Source organism: Nymphaea colorata, chromosome 4 (genome assembly GCF_008831285.2).
Source record: "Nymphaea colorata isolate Beijing-Zhang1983 chromosome 4, ASM883128v2, whole genome shotgun sequence".
NCBI classification, from domain to species: Eukaryota; Viridiplantae; Streptophyta; class Magnoliopsida; order Nymphaeales; family Nymphaeaceae; genus Nymphaea; species Nymphaea colorata.
Window position 1 is genome coordinate 4,118,190 of NC_045141.1, and position 20,292 is coordinate 4,138,481.

The following is a 20,292-nucleotide window of genomic DNA, read 5'->3' on the forward strand; positions in this document are numbered from 1 at the left end:
ATGGAAGATGCTGGTGCCAGGGAGATGTTTCATAGTGTGCAAGACCATTTGTGATAGTGAACTAGGTAGAAGCAGCCTTCGGTTACCGAAGAGAACTGCTATAGAAATGGAAATGAAGTAGGCAGTCGGTGAGAAACAAGAGGGAGAGACGAAGTTGGTTGTAGTGAGGACGTTGGGTGTTTGGGTTGCCATAGAACAAGCAGGGTCGCACGTCATTGTGACTGCTCTTAAACCTGTCCTAGACCCTTTATCTAAATTCTTCCAGGTGAAGGTCATAAGGTCATCCGCTGATTCTTCAACATCACTCAGTTCGGACCTCCACTTAGTTTCACCCAAGCCTCATCCTGGTCATCCCTCACGTACCTCGAGTGGAGGAGGAAGCTGCAGATGGCTAGGAAGAGCAACCCTGGCCATTAAACTTGTGTTTGGACCATTGATGTTGTCTTTCTATCCAACATCATTTATGTTGGTCAAAGCTACACTGGGCGCAGGGGAAATCTCTGCAAAAAAGGGCGATGATGAACATTATCTCACCAAGTGGTTAGAGACATTCAGTGTTGAACATATTCTTATGACAGTTAAGGACATTTGTCATAACCAGTTCGTAAAAGTGGATGATTCGTGGGACATATGTTGTGTTCTATGTTGTCGACCCACACTTGTAGCAATTAAATATCTTTAGATGAAGGAAATAGCAAAGTGGATGGCATTTTTATCACCAATTTTGATGATGTTAGGCAGAGATTTTTTCAATCACCAGATTTTTTTTTTTTTGAAATGTCACCTGAGCACTTCAAGAAGGAAGGACACATGCCCTTGCTTGATTATCATGTGAAAAAGATACTAGATGTCAACTTAAAGGATATGGAGTCGACTCTTGTTTTGCAAACATCTAAGGAGGCAGCCACCTCAGAAGCTACAAAAATACGGAAGCAACATGCAGAGAATTTTGTTTTTCAATCTTCACTTATCGTACAACAGGCGGGAGCTGGAAATCAGAATGATGGTTGCAATGTTGAGGCAGTCATTTGTCATTTTTGCACAAATCTGATTTCTATGGGAAGTGATAGAGTCTTGCATTTCTCTTGAATCAATAAGTTGTATGATGTTTGGTGCTTCTAAAACAAATAGCCGAGCTTACTTTGCTTGAAAGAAAGAAAAGAGAAAAATGAAAAAAAAGTAATGGAAAGGAGTCTACTCGATGGCTTGGAAAACCACTCTACTAGTTTTCCAAGCTCAACCAGAGAATCTGCGGTCTCTCCTTCAAGCTATCTGCTGCTTGAGTGACTGAACACCATGGCTGTTTGTTCTACCAGGTGTGGTCGGAGAAGCCACCATTGTTTTCCCCTTTGACACAGCCGGAGATCAGCCGCTACCTCTTTTCCAACAAACTCACAGCAACCCTCAATCATTGCTGAACGTTTCACCAGACCTCAGATCTAGTCAGCTCTCTGGGCCACGAAGGCCTCTGCCACTGTCACTTTTTCAGACAGACCCACGACTACTCGACTGCTACTCTAGCTGCCACGCTGCGTTTGTTAGTAGGACACCGAAGCTTGCCGGTTAGTAGGTCGTCGGCTCTACGAAACCCTAGCAGAGATTTTTTGAAGAGGAGAGAGAAGAACAAGCGAAAAATGAACAAAAATGGAAGCCAAATTATGGTCTCAAATTAAAAAAAAAAGAGAGATTTAGTCCACCATTTTTGCCATATTTTCAAAAATGCTGTCAGAATTAATGAAAATTAATGTTGCAGCATTTTTGCTAAAAACTTGTTCAGAAAGAGGCTTGCAAAAGTTAAATTTGGTTTACAACCATAATTTTAGTTAAAGTTACAAAAGATACCCTTTTGAGTTATCAAAATTACAAAAAAGGGACTCAAAAATTATTTTGAAAATAAGAAAGAAAACCTCTTTATAAAATTTTGAATTGAGGCCTCCTTGATTCTAAGTTATTTTAGAATATTGTTAGAGTATTTTTGGCTTAATATGCATGTTTTTTTATGTCGTATATACTCTAATGGTGGCTTATCTTCTTCTCAGTGATTTTCTTTACTTGTCATCAATAACTCAAAATTTAGAAATGACTTTTAGAGTGGGAGCCTCTGAACTTGTCAAGATTGAAAAACTCAGTGGAATCAACTTTCATGCATGGAAGCGTAGGATCATGTTGGTCATGACACATAAGAGGTTGATTCATGTCATAACCAATTTCTTTCCTACCTTAGGTGACAATCCCACATATGAGGAACAAAAGACCTATGATGCTTTTGAGACTAATGAATTGATGAATAAAACTATTATGTTAGCTTTCATGGAAGATGACACGATCAGTGTATTTGAGGACTATCCAACAGCTAAGGAGATGTTTGATGCTATCACCTTAAAGTATAACACTACTATTACGATGCATGTTCAATTACTCCTAGAGCAATATAATTCACATAAAATGAAAGAGTCAGATAGAGTCGTTGACAGTTGTAGTGGGAAACATGATTTCAGACATGCAGATCTATATAATCTTGAATAGCTTTCTTCCTTTTAAGGACATGGCAGTCACTGTCCTAAGTCTTTACTTTCAAACTTTGACTCTAGAAAATCTCCCCATTCAACTAACTATTCAGCAATAACACCTTACTAAGAGAAAGAATACAGAATTTATGATAGCCCAAGATAAACCTGTTAGTAGTCATATAGCAGTTAGACCCAAATAATTTAAAAAGAAAACTGATGGTAAATTTAAGGGCAAATTTATAGGTTCTCAGAGACTTTAAGAAACTGTAGTGAAATGCTACAAGTGCAGGAAGTTAGAACTACATCAAAGAAGTCATATGTGTTGTGTAAGAGTGTTTGTTTGCAAATGAAGAACTAACTGGTTGGTGGATAGAATTTGGGGCTATCTGTCACATAGAAAAAACAAAGGAATGTGTGAATGAAAAACCTAAGTCTGGGTGTACAAAATGTCTATATGGGAAATAATTCATATTGTGATGTCATGGGAGTCAGGTCACCAATGTCGTTCTGAATGAGGTTCTTTATGTTCCTTATATGAGAAGGAATCTAGTGTCTATCTTTGCTCTAACTGGAAAAGGTTTTGAAATTCATTTTACTCTAGGGAAAGTCACAGTGGAAAAACATGGCAAGATCACGTTTGAAGGCAAATATGTAAAAGAACATGGCATGTTTAAGATTAATGAAATGAAAAAATAGAAATTAAATTGTTTCCATCTAAAGTAATTCAAGTCACTGATCTATAGATATTATTTATATAGATATTTGTGGACCTTTTAGGATCCAAATACATAGTGACAAGTTATATTTCATTATATTCATTCATGATTTCTGAAGGTTCGGTTATCTTTACTTGATCAAACATAAATATGAAGCCCTTGAGAAATTCAAGGAATACAAAAATGAAGTTAATAGACAACTTGAGAAATGCATCAAGGTTGTAAGGTCTGATTGAGGTAGGGAGTATATATCAAATGAATTCATCAAATACTGTAAAGACCTTCGAATTAATAGGCAAATAACAATGTCTAATGCCACAGTAAAATTGTGTAGCTGAGAGGTGTAACAGAACCCTTTTGAATATGGTAAAATCCATGTTGGCAAATGCACACTTACCCAAAGTATTCTGGAGTGAAGATATATTAACAACTATATATACTATAAATTGAGTACTCTGAATGCAGTCCAGACCACTCTTTATGAGAGATAGACTGTTGTGAAACCAGATCAGAGTCATCTCAGGAAGTGAGGATATATAGCTCATGTTAAAATCCTAGATCTAAAAATGGATAAACTGGATAGTAGATCTGTAAAATGTTTATTTATTGGATATCTGAAAGGATCCAAAGGCTACAGATTATATCATTCGGCTATCAGACTTATTGAAGGTAAGAATGTAGAGTTCCTAGAAGAACCTAATAATGAGGACAATGAGTCAGTAGAAGATCAAACTGATCTACTAGATGATCTGATTTACTCAGATGAATAGTTTGGCAATGAACCAATTGGGGAATAGTCTAGCAACAAACTGACTGGGGAACAGTTTGATAATGAACCAACTTATTTGGGTGCATCATCTTCTCAGACTTTGTCAGGACATAAAGACCTAGATCTCTTTCTTTCTATTTGAATGATTATTATATATACTTGACAAAGAAGTTATGCTATTTAGCTGATATTGATGAAATGTTAGATAATCTGACATATGATAAAGTGATAAATTCACATGAGTCGTCAAATTGGTTAAAAACTATGGCTGAAGAAAATGTTTCCATAGAAAATTATATAGTATGAGAATTAATAGATCTTTTTAAAGGAAGAAAACTCATTGGGTGTAAATGAGTGCTAAAAAAGGTATATTGTTGATGGCTCAGTTGAGAAATTTAAAATAAAACTCGTGGCGAAAAGTTTTTTCCAAGAAGAATTATTTGATTATTCAAAAACCTATTCACCAGTTGTAAAATTTGCCTCAGTTAGAATAATTGTGGTTATCGCAGCTTTCTATGGCCTGGATATTTGGTAGATATATATAAAAACTGCTTTTTTAAATGGCGAGTGAAAAGAAACTATCTATATGACACAACCAGAAGGATATGTCATTAAAAAAAATAGAGATAAAGTGTACAAGTTGGAAAAATCCTTGTACGGCTTGAAGCGATCTCTTGGATAATGGTATTTTACTTTTCATAAGACAATAACTAAGCTTGGATATGTAGCAAATTTGGTAAACCACTGTGTATATGTCTGAAAAATGCATCTTTTTTGCATCATGTCATTATATGTTGATGACATTTTACTGACTGAAAATGATAACAAAATGATATTCAAAACAAAGACTTGGCTGAACAAAAACTCTGAAATGAAGAACATGGGTGAAGCATTTTATATCTTATGTATAAAGATCACTCGAGATAGAAACTCAAAGATTTTGAGTTTGAGCCAAGAATGACATTGATTATATCTTAAAGAAGTTCTGAATGCAATATTGCAAATCGATTGAGACTCTCATAGCCAAAGGAGCAATCTAAGTAGAAGTGATTGTTCTAGTAAAGAACAATAAAAATTAAATGCCCCATATGCTCAGGTTGTAGGCAGCTTAATATATCTAATGTTATGCAGAACGCAGCTTAATATATCTAATGTTATGCACAACACCTGACATAAGTTTTTGTATTAGTATTTTGAGTCACTACCAAAGTAATCTTGGTTGGCCTCACTAGCAAGCAGTAAAAGAATTGCTATATTAAAGGAACAAAAAGCTTGAAATTGTCCTACCAAGCTGATGAATTAAATTTAGTTGGTTATTCTGATACAGATTTTGTGGGTTGTAAAGACGATAGTAAGTCCATATTTGGATATGCATTTCTCTTTGAAAAATGAGCGATAGCTTAGCCCTATAAGAAACGGAGATGTGTTGCTCAGTATACTCAAGAATGAAAGTATGTTGCATGTAATGTTGTAACTACATTTGTTGTCTGGATAAATTGGTTCTTGGAAGACATGAAGTTATATCTTAATCATGAACGAGTTCAACTATATATTGTAATAATCATGCAACGATATCTCTAATGAAAAATAGAGTTGTTAGCTCAAAGATTAAGCATATCATGGTGAAATATCATTACGTACATGAAATGATTAAGAAAAATCAAATTACAGTTGATTAGATGTCTAACAATGATATGGTAGTTGACCCTTTAACTAAGAGAATTTCTAAAGATTTGTTTACCAAACATGTAGCTCATATGGGGATAAAATATGTTTGAAAGGTTGCAAAGGAAAGCCATTAAAAGAAAAACCTCGCTACAAACCTTGAACAAATTTAAGTTATGTTGGATATATGAAAAGTCACGTAGCTGGAATCTAAGGAAACCCACAATAGTGAAAGCAAACTAGCAATCTCATGGACAAGTGGGAGATGTTGGATAGTAGTTATGTGCTCAATTCATTCCTCTGGTAACTGTGAGGGGGTTCACTTGCAATTATGAGATGAATTTTGCAAAAAAAGTTTTTAAACTGAAGAATTTCATCTAAACAAATTTTGATTTTACATTATCTACTCCTGAAATCTCTCACTGGCCCTAACCACATGATGGGCATATGGGAGAACCTATGAGGCTAGTTACATAAGCCCATCAACACTAAAATTAAGGTAAAATCGAGAGATTAACTTGCTTTGTGCCTCATAGAAGCAAACCTGCAAATTCTCTTGGCTTCGATCTCTCTCTCTCTATTTGTTCTCTTTCAGTTGATGTGGCTACCTGTTGTTTTGGTGCTTTTACTGGCTACCTGTTGTTTGGTGCTTTTACTGTTCATGCACTCATCCTCGAGACTTCGTTGGTGAACTTGCTTAGGAAACGTAAAGGGATGAAAGGCGCCATTCTACTGCAAAAACTCTATCAATTGGACAACCAGAGACTACACCTGTTTAGAAAGAAAGAGATGCCTGAAAGACGATGGCATGGTTGGGGCAAGAAACCAGTGAGGCAGCAAGAGAAGCCCCTCGGAATCGAGCCATGGCATCAACAAGAGAAGATAATGAAGGGTCAACCATTGAGATTGAAGATCAGAAGGTGTCGCCCCCGGTGAAAGAAGTACATGGTTAGGATGAAAACAGTCAAAATAAAAAAGTGAAAGGAGGCCTACCATTACAATCTATGCATGGGAGAGATGCTTTTGGCAACTGTGGAACTTTGCCACTCATTAAAAATCTGAGGTACACTGCTTTCTTGTCCTTTAGAGTTGATAGACTTCTACGCAACCTATAACGCGCGGCGTTTGGGTGGAGCGGGTCGGGTCAGGGTCCAGACCCGGACCCTAGCCCCACGCGAGAGGAGCCCGACGCGAGGGCCCTTCTCCCTCGCGTCTCCCTTTTCTTCCTCGTCGCCTTCTTGCTTCCGTGTCGCCCGTGTGAGACCAGGAGGAGGACGAGGGAGCAGTGGCGACGCTTGAGCCGGCGGAGGAAGGAACGGCGGCGGCGTCGGTGTCGGCAGTTGGGTAAGCCCTCAACCTCTCCCTAACTCTTCCTTCTTCCTTCTTCTCCTTCTCCCTCTCCCACTGTCACTCGTCTCCTTCTCCCACTGTCACTCGTCTCCCTCTCCACCGAACGACTCTCCTCATTCTCCACCGTCTCTCTCTTCTCTCCCGTCCTCTCCCCTCACTGCCTTCTTTTCCCCTTTTGACCGAACCCTCTCCCCATTTTCTGCTCGTTTTCTATTTTCTCCAATCAAGCACTTTTTCTCACTGATTTTTCACTATTTCATCACTGTTGGATCCGTTTTCAGCTTGGGGATTTGTCCTCCCCCTCGTAACAGCAGTTAGAGGAGGCCTTGGTAGTGGAGGCATTGGAGGATTTTAGCCGTTTGGGGACCACTTGGGCACGTGAGGTGGCTGCCGGGAGGATTACAGCAGTTTAGACCTTCAATCGGGGTGAGCAAGGCGAAATTGAACCTATTTTATGATATATTTTTCTTTGGAACGCGTATAATTATTGTTTGAGCATGCTAGAGCTTAGAATTGATTATTTGGAACACATGTTAGTGATTTCGTTTTTGGGGGAAAGCTTGCGATTATGTTGGGAAGCGAAGATTCATATTTTGGATGATCATTTAAGCATGATAGATTAATTTTCGAAGCATTAGGGGAAACATGGTAGAGTTTGTGAGGTTGTGGGGAAGATTTAGGACCGTTTTAGTGAGCTTGTAGCACGCGTTTTTGTGAACGGGTGCATCTTGGAGTTAAATAGGGATAACGTACATAAGTTGGATGTATCTTTGGGGTAGACGCCTTGATTTAAGAAAAAAGGAGTTTTGAGAAAGGCGTTAGTGATAGACGAATTGATGGCTTTGAGTTTTGGCATCTATTGGCACGGCTAGAAGTGGGAAGTGACCCTTTTGGAGAACTTGTGGGTTGACACTACCCGTCGACACCCTCTCGAGGCGATGACACGTGCCTCAATGATTTTGTTTTGTTTTTGTTTGAATTGTTGAGGTATGAAGTAGGAATCTTATCTTGTGTTTGTGTCTGCAGGTACACCGGGTACATCCCGTCGACCTTGAGCTACCGGATTCGAAGCTCGAGGCATTTTGAAGATTCTTGTGAACGCGCCACAGGTATGGCGACATTCCAGGCAAATCCCTGCCTGGGCAAGTGAATGAATGTGTGTTCCTAGGATCATGGGATCCTAGGATTTGTGATATGAATTGATTGAGCGTTCCGTGAATGAATATGTGTATGCATGTACATAAATTGATATATGATATGAATTGTTTTGAAAGGCTTATAGTAATTGTTTTGATAATGTTACGCATTTTCATGTGCATGTTAGAATTGATAACTGTTTAGGACAGATGAGGCGGGGTATCGAGTCGAGTGTCTCCTCGACCCCAATTGTGCATTAGAAAACATTCTAGAATGATAACTGCATAGGACAGCTACGAGCCCACCACAGATTGAGACTACTCTCTGTGGTTTGGCTAAGTTTTTAAAGATGTAATTGTATGATGATGAATGTGAATGTTATGTTTATTGAATACCCATTGCCGCGGGCAATGATGCAAATGTTTGCACAGTGGGTAGTTGTACCCATATTGTTACGACGGCTAGCCAAAACTGTTGTGGTTATGTGTAACCCTCGTGTGGAGGCAATTGGAGGTGTGGGTTCACTCGTGAAGTGAACCAACCTCAGGAGCTAGCCAGTTAAATGTGTTTGTGCAAGTATAAGTATAAGAATGAAAGAATAAGAGATGAGAGGCCAGTGGGATGTGACTATGTATATGGGAGTTGTCCCGCTTTCGCCACTGGTCTCGCCTGTTCGGAGCGCAGGCGGTGCAAGGCCCCAGGGTACTGTTGTGTGATGTGCTTGGAGCATAGGCTCCCGCCTTCCCAACCTGGGTGTCCTAGGGAAGGCTGAGTATCTCTCCTTGGAATTCACATATCCATGGATGAGTGCTCTACCGCTGCAGCGGATAGATGGATCCATACTGTTCTGGGCCACCACGGGGGTTGTCTCTCGGTTGTGGGCCGCCCGCGGTGTGCACGTGCCTGTGTTTGCACCCACAGGAACTGTAAATTCACTGATAGTAATGAAACTGCAATGTATGTGATTGAAATGTATAGGATTGTTGTGCATGTGACTGTTGTGCTTATGAATGCAAGTGACATGATGATGCCTTGCATGTGATTGAAATTATGTTATTGTAGCCATTGAGTGGCGTCTGCATGTCGTGTCTTGACACGACATAATGATAGATTGTTCTGATGTTTGTTTGTGTACTGAGCCCGACCTAAGAGGGCTTGGACTTTTCCTGGCTTGTTGCCATACTGCGAAGGCTAAGCCTTCGGTTGTTTCTTTTTTTCAGGTTTTGGTGTACCCGGGGCAGCAGGCTGAGCAGATGGCTACACTCACGTCCTACTGGGGAGATTTTGGGTTTTGTTTTGTTCTTGTAGTGCCGGCGCGTCGGGTTTTTGGTTTTACTGATGCCTTGTTTTTTATTAGGCATCGATGTTGTGATTTTGGGGCATTTTTGTCAAATGTACAATTGAATTGAAATGCTATATAATGGAAAGCTTGCCCCATTGTTTTGAATTGTTTGGCTCATTCCTTTTTGAACTATTGTGTAGTCACACCTCGATGTTGGATGTTAGAAAAAAAATGTTTGAGTGTCAAAAAGGTCGGGGTGTGACACAACCCATTCCAGCCATCCTCAATCAGATTAGGTCTTCTTGGATGGAAGATGGAGGTGCCAGAGTGATGTTTCATAGCGTGCAAGAACATTTGTGATGATGAACTAGGTAGAAGCAGCATTCGGTTATGGAAGAGAACTGCTCTAGAAATGGAAATGAAGCAGGCTGTAGTGGGGATGCTGGTGTCTAGGTTGCCATAGAACAAGCAGGGTCGCACATCACTATGACTGCTCTTAAACCTGTCCTAGACCCTTTATCTAAATTCTTCCATGGTGAAGGTTAAAAGGTCGACCTCTCCATGGCTTCCCTCACGTACCTCGAGTGGAGGAGGAAGCTGCAGATGGCTAGGGAAGAGCAACCCTGGCCATTAAACTTATGTTTGGACCATTGATGTTGTCATTCTATCCAACATCATTTAAGCTGCACTGGGGGCAGGGGAAATCTCCGCAAAAAGGGTGATGATGAACATTATCTCACCAAGTGGCTAGAGACGTTCAGTGCTGCGCATGTTCTTACCACAGCTAAGGACCAATTTTGACGATGTTAGGCAGAGATTTTTTCAGTCACCAGATTTTTTTCGGAAAAGTTACCTGAGCACTTCAAGAAGGAAGGACACATGCCCTTGCTTGATTATCATGCGAAAAAGATACTTAGATGTCAACTTATAAAGGATATGGAGTCTACTCTTGTCTTGCAAACATCTAAAGAGGCAGCCACCTCAGAAGTTACAGAAGTAGTGAAGCAACGTGCAGAGAATTTTTGTGTTGCAACCTTCACTTATTATACAACAGACAGGGGCTGGAAATAGGAATTATGGTTGCAATGTTGAGGCAGTCGTTTGTCATTTTAGTGCACAAATCCGATTTCTATGGGAAGTGATATAGTCTTGCATTTCTCTTGAATATAAAAGTATGGAGGAATTATGTATGCCGACTACCACCACAGCAAGAAAGCATGTCGACAAACGTTTTCGCGTGGCAGCACGGCCACTTGTCCTTGCCGCAAGCCTCCTGTTTAATTTACTGAATCTAATGTTTGCAGCAGTCTTGAATGCCATTGGAGGAGTCACAAGGAGAAGGGGCCTTAGCTTGCTTGCGCCAAGGCAGGGCAAGTTTGGATACGGAAGTTTCAAGCCTCGAGTGTTCATTAATGACTTCAACATGACACTCAAACGAGAAAAGAGGGGTCATCCGAGAGCAGCGCAGAAGTTAGGAGAGAGGCAGAAGCTGACCCAAAGAGAGTTTGACTGAGAGATTGCCTTCCATATTCACACCTGGAGGAGGACAAGGAGCTGCTGCGGAGGTGTGCTGAGAGACGACAAAAAAAATATGCCCTACCGGGGCAGAAATTTTGTCCGCGGATCATTGTCGGACCAGTTCAGGTCGGACAGAAAATCGCGGACAAAGGTTCAGTTACACAAACTTGACTCAGTTAAGCTCGATAGGCTCATTTTTAGAGGTTTTCTTTTAGGGATGCTTATAGATAATATCACCCCAAGGAATGAGGGTTTTTGGAAAATCCACCTTCATTTGCCTTGATCTCTCGTGGAGCTCTATCGCCGAAAGCGATAGGGAGAGTGAGAGAAAGAGTCTACATGTCAATCTTCTTCGATTCTTTGGAGATATAAAGTCAATAAGGCCTGACATTAAAGGACGGAACCAAAAAAATTTCACTAAGGCTAAAATATCATTTTTTTTTTAATTTTTATATAAAACAAGTGAAATTGTTTAAAAATTTATATGTAATTTCTTTCCCTGACGAAACCAGAAATTTTTCACAAATTTTTACTAAAGCTAAAATATCAATTTTTAAAATTTTTATATAAAACAAGTTAAATTGTTTAAAAATTTATATGTAATTTTTTAAAAAAAAATTAAGGTGGAGCCCCAAACCCTACCGTGGCTTTGCCCCTGACAATGAAGGGGCTTTTTTTGCTGGAAAAACCCCAGTCCATGGTGACTTTGAGGGCTGGAGACAGGAAGCTCCAATGAGGTGGAGGTCGACGAGTGGTATAACTCCCTTAGCCGATCTGTGTATATGGAAGCTTTGGCAACAGCTAGCCCTCCTGCTCGAGCAAGTCCTTGCGCTGGCGGTTCTCCACATGTACTAAAACTACCACTTCCCTCCCCTTTTATCATTGTTCATCGCTGGGCGTAGGTTTGACTGCATATTAGGTTTTTTGCTTTTTTATTTTTCAATGCCATCCTACTTTTTTCCATTTGCATTGGGCAACATTTTATGGAATTGGGTGTTCAGGCTTTTGATCTGGCGTTTGTTGGTGGAGTTTGTCAGTAACGTTGTTTTGGGAACTCGCCTTCTGTTCTCCTTTTATTTCAAATAAATAATGCAACCAATTGAACCTACCCAGTCAGTTGGGTGACTGGGATTTCACTATGTTAATCATCAATGAAGGTTTATGGAGCTTGTTTCAACGAGCTTTAAATGAGCCTGACAAGTCGAGCTCGAGGTCCAGTTTGACAATGTGCCATCAAGTCCAGCTTCAGCCTATTCCGTGGAGCTCAACTCAAATTTGGGCTGAGCTCAAGCTCATGGTTTTGTTAGTCAAGCCAAACACGAGCTTGGCCTAGCTAGAGCTCGACTTGACTGTATTCAGGTCTACACAAACCACAATTTCTTGAGAAATTGGAAGGTAGGTGCCCGGACTATTGAGTGAGTCAAAATCTAATTCAGTAAAGGTACAACGTCACTAATATCTTTTGAGATTCAACTAGCCACTTTCAGAACTTTTTTTGGTTCAAAAACTTTTATCTCAAAACAAAGATCTTTTATGGTGATTTAAAGCCATTATTAATGCATGAAATTTTACCGGATCTGAGCCACAACACATGGTTTCATAAAATCCATACAATTTTCATAATCTAAATTGAACATGTTTCGCATGATGAATTTTTGTTCAACATATTCTATTTGATACTGCTAAAAGAAGAACCCAACCTAGTATTATTAAAATAGAAAAGAAAATATGAAACAGAGAGGAATCAGAAATTAGTCAATATGCTATAGATCAACTCGTTCTTTTTCCCACAAAGAATCTTACCATTTCTAAAAGAACTCGACTTGCATCTCTTTTCAATTTCCATTTAAGAGCTTTTTTTTTTTTTTTTTTTTTTGGAGACCTTACTTTTTTTTTGCAACTCCACATTTTGAGTGTCGTATCTTTGAGAAGTATTTAAATCATTTAGATTTTAAGGGTACAAATTTAATCATTGATTTGATTATCACTGGTAAAACACCAGAAATAGTCGGGCACCTTGTATCGTCGACAAGATGGATCTCATCACTTCATTGGTCCCATATATTTAATTAGGCGAGTTAGGGATTTTCTAACCATTTTCAAAACCCATGTTTGCATGTTATACAACCGTCTCCTGTGACAGGTAAAATGATGTAACATTTTGCATGCATACACACTGTTGATTTTGTATGATGAATCGAAATCAGCTAGCTGCCGCATCTTATTGGATGACAAAATATTTAAAGACCATCTTTAAAAATTCCATCCTTTTAAAACACTAGTAATGATTTACTGTATAGTGATGGTATATGGTTTTTTTAACGATTATTTATGTTGCTTGTACCCAAGTGTGTATCCCGCAGATTTCAATTTTCCGGCTTTGCATAAATATGAACCATGTATTTTCATGTACTTCTTGCATGAGTACCGACGGTTATCCAACGGATCAAGTACGATAACAAGCATCGGGTCGGGTTACTCGGGTACAATAAGAAGCATGAAACTAAAGCTTCTTGTTCTAGCCGTTTCAGGCACATAAAGTCGGCGACTATTTGGCTTGGGAACCAAATTTCAAGTTTAATATTTAACGACTCATTACTCCACTACCTGTTCCTGGTTGTTTTTATCAGAGCAGAATAGAACGAACGAACTGAAATCCAATTTGGACTTGCGAGTGTGATGTTTGGATTCTGAAAAAGGTCCATCTAAGCAGGTTGAGGGTCCAACGATTGAACAACAAACCCGGAGTTGGGGTCCTGCAGAGGGCGAACCGCAATATGTGTGAAGGCTAGATCGCCGGAAAGGACGTCGGTCTCGGGTTCCGGTTGTGGGTCGGGTGCTCTTCTTCTTCTTCTGCAGGGAGGGAGAGAGAGAGGATGCCGCCGCCGGAGAAGGCGACGGAGGATCGAAGCGAGGAGGGTGGGGACCGTGGGAGGTTATGGAAGGTCCTTCTTTTTGGTACTATCGGAGCCACCGTTGCCACCACCTTCGCGGTATTTCCCTCTCTCTCTCTCAATTTTTATTTCTTGACGACCAAAAGAATTGGATTTCTTAGGAGTTCCTATCTTCTCGGAGTTTTTTTTTTTTTTTTTCTGTTCTCTGCCTTTTTTTTTCCTTTGTCCCTTTTGGTTGACGACAAACGGTTGGTTTCTAAATATCAATCGCGTTTGGCCGACTAGTTCAGGTTTCATCATCTGTATTTCTGAGAACCATACCTCTCAATTCGTGTTAATTTTCCAGAATTATGCCTCTCAGTTATTCAGCCTTTTTGAATTATTCCGTAAAAGAATTGATCGATCTACCAAGAAGTTAGGCCACGAAATGGGAATGCTTCTTGATCCTGGGAGTGCTTCTTCTCCTTATTCATGGATGAACAAATTAGCATTTTACTGGCGATATTAGAGGTTGATTTTGAACGTCAATAACCAAAGTTTCTGCTGTCTTTAGCAGTCTTTTTCCATTTTGTTGGTATAATCTAGTTTCTATCTTTGCTATGTTTCTGTTCATTGATGAATATTACATGCTTACGATTGATATTCATGTGTTTTTACTTCAAGTGCTTGTTCCTGTCATTCAATATATAGTATATTGGACATCTCAACTATGAAGGGCTTTATGATGACAAAAAAGATAAAATGTTTTTTTTCCCCTTCCATAGAGTGGAATTTGACACATGGTTAAATGTGGTCGAACATATTTATTATATTTTTCCGTCGTAAGCAGTAAAACTTCATATGTACGTTCCAGCCTTTATGGTTCCGAATAGGCTGCTTAAGAAAAAGGTTTGGCCAGAAATGAGACGGCATAGTTGTCCATGCCAGTGTAATGTATGCAAACGTTTCCATATCGTTAGGATGCTTTGAGGGCTCTAGTACAAGGTTCAGAATGTTTGTGATAAGATTTTGATGAAAGGTGTCCTACGAGTGATATTTGTAAGTTTAGTTTGGGTTGGATTTTTGGGATCAGGTTTAGTTGATTTTCATGGCTGGGTGGCTTCTTCAGATAAATGCTAAACTATGTTATCAGAGTCACCTGCAGTACGTGGTATTTTAATTTGTTTGACCATTAGGGTTCATGGGCACCAATTTCTAGTTGTGCTAATTTTGAACGGAAACAATTTAGAGATTTTGTTGTTTGTCAACTGCGTTTTGGAGTTTGTTAATGCAGAATTTGCATTTGATTATCTTGTAATTGTTGGTTAAGGTAGGCCTTCTTGTTGGTGGAAGGAGTTGACTTTTGAGTGACATCCTTATGGTCTTTTGATGTCTGATTCTACAGGTTGCACAATTGCGGCAGACAATGACTTGGTTCTCTAATCAGGTATCATGTTCAGCTAGCATTATTTGTGTCTCTCTCTATTTCATTGTCTTGGAAAATCATTGACGGTTCAAAATTCGGTGTGTGGCTTATTCTTTTGGTACAACTTTATATGGCAAATACAAGTTAAGTTAGGCTTCACTCATCATGCTATCAGAAAATTATATAACTGTTTCTGGAAAACAATAAGTTGATTGAGCACTTGGATGTAGGCAATGTTGTGGTTTGGTTTGGCATGGCTATTGTTAGCCAGTGGCAAATCGCTTTTCTTTCCCCACTTTGCTTGGAAATATTCCTACTACATTAGAAGCCACCTTTTTCCTCATCACTTGCAAAATTCACCGTCTCCTGGATACCCTAATCATGTAATTGCCTTTGCAGTAAAACTCACTAGGCGGCAGATATCAGAAAAGTCTAGGCAGTGCTCACGTGGGCCCTAGTTGTTCCTATTTAACACAAGATATGAGGAAAACAATAAGAAAGAAGAAGTAAAGTAGGAAAATGGGGAAAAGTTTTGGGTGTTGAAATTCCTCCATCTCAAACAGCAAACTATAAAATAGAACAGACAAAAAGAATTAATTTTTAGTTGTTAGAATTCAAAATTGAAATATTTACTATCTTTTTGTTTGAGGTGTCTAGGTGCCTCAGCTTAGGTGTTTAGGAAGGCAACCAGCAAGTAGGCGTGCTTTTGACCACATAGACATTACTTCTTTCCTTAGTTGTTAAGGCGTCTAGGTGCTGACTAGGTGCCGGCCAACGGCTGGCGCCTACATGCACCTAGCCTAAAAAAGGCATCCAATATTTAAGAAAACTTTATTTTGTTATTGACTCTTCAGTTCTTTGAGAGCTCTTCTAAAATTAAGTCATATCTAGGTAAATATTAAACCAATGTAACAAATATCATTCTTGGGTTTTTAACAGTGAGACTTTTGTTGGGTTTTTAATGGCAAAGTTGTATTGTTTGGGAATATCTCTGGAAAAACTCGAAAAATTTTAAAAAATAAAAAATAAGTATAAATGAAAAAATGAGAAATTAATGAGAAAACATAAATAAAACTATATAAAAATGATAAAAGGAATGTTTTAATGATAATAAAAATGATGAAAATAATTTAGTTAAAGTTTATATTTAAATCCATGATAATATTAATGCTAAAAAATAATAAAAATGAAAAAATCAGGAAAAATCTTGATAATAACGTGATAAAAATGTTTCCTTTTTTTTCCAAAATCTCACAATTTTTTCCTTTTTTTTGTTTTTCTTATTTTTGACGTTAAAAATATCTGATATTTGTGACACTGGAATGACTAGATTAAACCCATAATGAATAATTGCATTTAGTCTGTAAATGAAGATGAAGAAATTTACCCATATTTAACAAACTTTTATTCTGTTACTTGTGTACTGAATATTTGATGACCATAAGTTGATAAGTGTATGCATCAAAGAGATTTTTACAACATAGTTATTTAGGAAATATTTTACGTTCATGTGTGGACTATCATCTGCACAGTTCATATTGTTTTTTTGCTACTCTAACATCAGACTGTTGAAGTGAGGTCTGCACGTCTTTCTCTGATTACTAGGCATGCACTGAACAAGAGAAACTGGTGGTCTTTTTACCATAAACTTAGGTTTTAACTTTTAACATGGGTAACTCTACATAATATAAGTATTATACGGTATAACAATGTATAACAAAATTACAGGACTTTAATTTGAAGGGAAGGTGACTTTTCATCTTCCCATGGACTAGGTGTGCTGGCGCCTAGTCCAGCCTAGGCGTGAGTCCACACTCGTCGCCTAAGTCATAGGCGAAGCCTCATCTGTTAAAATTAATAGGTCTAATTCTGCTCATATCAGTCAAAGTCTATTTATGTCCTCCTTATTGTATTTTAGCCCTTGCAACTGAGGTCAGTCTTTTATTAATTAAGGGTGGTCTTGTATTTTACTGTCTAGTATTAGTTAGGGTTTTGTTCCCTATTGCTGTAATCTTTCTTTTCTACACAAGAAGAGGATGACGTGAAGAGAGCCGCTGCTGTTGCACTTTCGTGCAGAATGAAATAACACTGAATCTTCTTGTTTTCTATTTTTGGGTTTGTTGGATTTAACATGGTATCAGAGCTAGTAGATGCATTTTTGTTTGGATTAGCCATTTGCTGTGCGTTTTAGTGACATGATTGTTCTTATTCCTCCGGTGGAAGCTTTCTTCTGGTTGACAAAGGAATATTGTGTGTAAAGACTGAAGACCATGTTACTGATATATTTACAAAAAACTTACCACCTTCCCAATTCAAAATACTTGTTGACAAACTTGGAATGATATCTCTTAATCATGCCAAGTTTAAGGGGGAGTGTTAAAGTATGTGGTTTCTTTAGTCCCTTAAGTTGGTGAATGCCCTTATGTTTCCAAACTAATGTTTTAAGCTCTAATTGTTATAACCTGTATAAGTGAAGGATGGGATAGTCTTTTACTGTACTTATAAGTGAGCCTTAAACTAGGGCATCAGGCCCTTTAGTGAGTTATGATAGTTTTTCTGAAGTAGCAGCCGATGGGAGGCTGCAGCTGCTTTTTTGGAGCTGCGTGAAGATGATGAAACTGCAAATCAGGTTAGTACAGTTTTGTTATCATGCTTTATGTTGGTCGTTTGTGGTTGCTGCTAGCGTACAAGCAGCTTTAAAGTTAATGAAGACTTGATCGTTGGAGAAGAAAGAGTCTTGTTCGCAGCAATTTTGGAAGGATTGAATTAAAGGTTGTTCTTGGACAGCTTTAAGAAAGTGTTGTGCTGCTGAATATTGTCAAGTATTTGCTTCTTGCTGACTGTGCTGTTGCTGCCTACTGTTTTGGTGTCATCAAGTCTGGTTTGAGTATCAGTTGTTGTAAGTGTTGGAAGGCTAGTTGATTGTAGTCGGTTCTTGACATTGTAGCTGGGATTATTTTGTTCGTTGGGCTGTAAAATATGGGTAAGGGAAAAGTGTTGCAGGTGTTAGATGTGACCAAGTCTTTTGGTGGAAATGGAAACAATGATAGGATGCTTGAGAATAAAAGAGATATGAATAATATACAATACCATTACTGTAAGGAACTAGGACATATGAAATTTAATTGTCCTATCTTAAAGAAGAAGAATAGAGTATATGTTGCTGATTCACTTGGAGTTAAAAATGAAAATAATGGAGTTTTGACATTTAGAGTGCAATCAAAGGAAGATTCTTCTGCTGGGGATAAGGATCATATGTCTCATGCTAACATTCTACAAAGCATTTAACAACTTCTTGCACCTAGTCAGTTTGTTGTTCCCACGTCCTCTGCATGTTCTCCCGGTGATGCATTTGCAGGTATACCTTGTGCAACTCCGACTTGGCTTCTAGATTCTGGTGCCTCATGGCACGTGACATCAAATGAGGCCATTCTAACGAACTGTCATCCTTGTTCTGGGTTTTTTAAGACTGTGAATGGTTCTTCCATGTCTATAATCAAATCAGGTTCAATCACTCCCAATTCTTATCCTGAGAGCAAACTACATGTTGATGATGTGTATCATGTTCCCTCTCTTACTTCAAACCTAATTTCTGTTGGTCAAATTACTAAGCAAAATTGCACTATCACTCTTTCTCTTGGGATTGCGTTCTGCAGGATCAACAGTTTGGGAAGAATATTGGAATTGGCCATAGAAGAGGTGACTTATACTATCTTGAATGGCTAGACATGAGTTCTTTAAGGAGAGACAAGAATTCGGTAAATGCATCATTAAGAGATGAATCAATGCTATGGCATCAATGATTAGGACATGTCTCAAGATCTAGGTTGAAACATATTTTGGAACTTTTTGATGATTCCAGAATCGTGATATCTGATGATGTGAAAAATTGTCAAAGTTGTAGACTTGCAAATCATGCTTTACCTTTGAGAAATTGAATCAGTAAAACCATTTGACTTGATACATTCAGACATTTGGGGCCCATCTCCCATTTTATAGAAGGGGATCATCTTATTTTGTAACATTTATAGATGGTTGTACTGGGTTTACTTGGATGTTTTTTATGAGAAATAGAAACAAACTTTATGATATATTTGAAAGGTACTGTGTTATGATTGAAACTCAGTTCTCAGCTAAAATAAAAAAATCTTATGTTCAGATTCAAGGGGAAAATACATTAATCAGGCGTTTGAAAATAATTTATCAGAAGAAAGGTATGCTACACAAAAAATCTTGTTCCTATACACCTGAACAAAATGAAGTCACTGAAAGGAAAAATAGGCACATACTTGAGACTACTAGATCTCTTCTTTTTGCTACTAATGTTCTGAACGACTATTGGGCTGATGCAGTTTGTATGGCGGTATATCAAATAAATTGTCTGCCATCAGAAGTCTTTAGTGGAATGTATCCTTATGAAATTATTGTATGGACATAAGCCAAATTACAACATGATGAAAGTATTTGGATGTACTTGCTTTGTACTTATACCAAAGCAAGTAAGAGACAAGCTTTCGCTTAGAGCTGCAAAGTTGTTTCTTGGGGTTCTTAGAAAATAAGAAAGGTTACAAATGTTATGATCCATTTGGAAAAAAAATATGGATTTTTAGGCATGTAATATTTCATGAGTACGAGTCATATTTTATACAAGAAAGTTGAAAGATAAAGAATTGATATGTAGATCTATCATTTATAATGACATATCCCTTAGAGTATGAGAGTCAGAAAGTAGAAGAGGAAGCTCTTATGATGATTCTGAAAAAGAAAATGACATCAGCCAAGTCTATCAAAGAAGGGAAAATGACATTATTCATGTGCCTTTCTTGAGCAGTCTGAGCTATATGAAGAAGGACCAAATGAGGCCAATTCTGATCTGATTCCTTCTGTTGATCCTGAACCTCCAATTCATGGAGAGAATTCCTCCTCATCCTCTTCCCACATGGCCCCTTCTCCTCCTCAGGTACGTACGTCATAGTTCAAGAGTCTCAATTCCTCCCTCTTGCTTTGTTTCTTATGATTCTTTTTCTCCTAACTGTCATGCCCACC

The 20,292-nt window shown here is 38.5% G+C and overlaps 1 protein-coding gene across 7 annotated transcripts in view; it reads left to right on the plus strand.

Annotated features, from left to right (window-relative positions):
* Positions 1–20,292, plus strand: part of LOC116252212 (uncharacterized) — a 40,097-nt gene that overhangs the window by 11,677 nt on the left and 8,128 nt on the right. For 2 of the 7 annotated variants that reach the window (XR_004172094.2, XM_031626334.2), the window contains exons 1-2: positions 13,578–13,940; positions 15,226–15,267. Coding sequence is in view for 2 of the 7 variants with exons in the window: in XM_031626334.2 (XP_031482194.1) it covers positions 13,824–13,940; positions 15,226–15,267 (159 nt within the window). In the remaining 5 variants the exon portion in view is untranslated. Of the gene's footprint in view, positions 1–6,361; positions 11,796–13,577; positions 13,941–15,225; positions 15,268–20,077; positions 20,207–20,292 lie in introns of those variants that run through there. The other 5 variants (XR_007573155.1, XR_004172096.2, XR_007573156.1 and 2 more) reach the window with 5 other exon arrangements.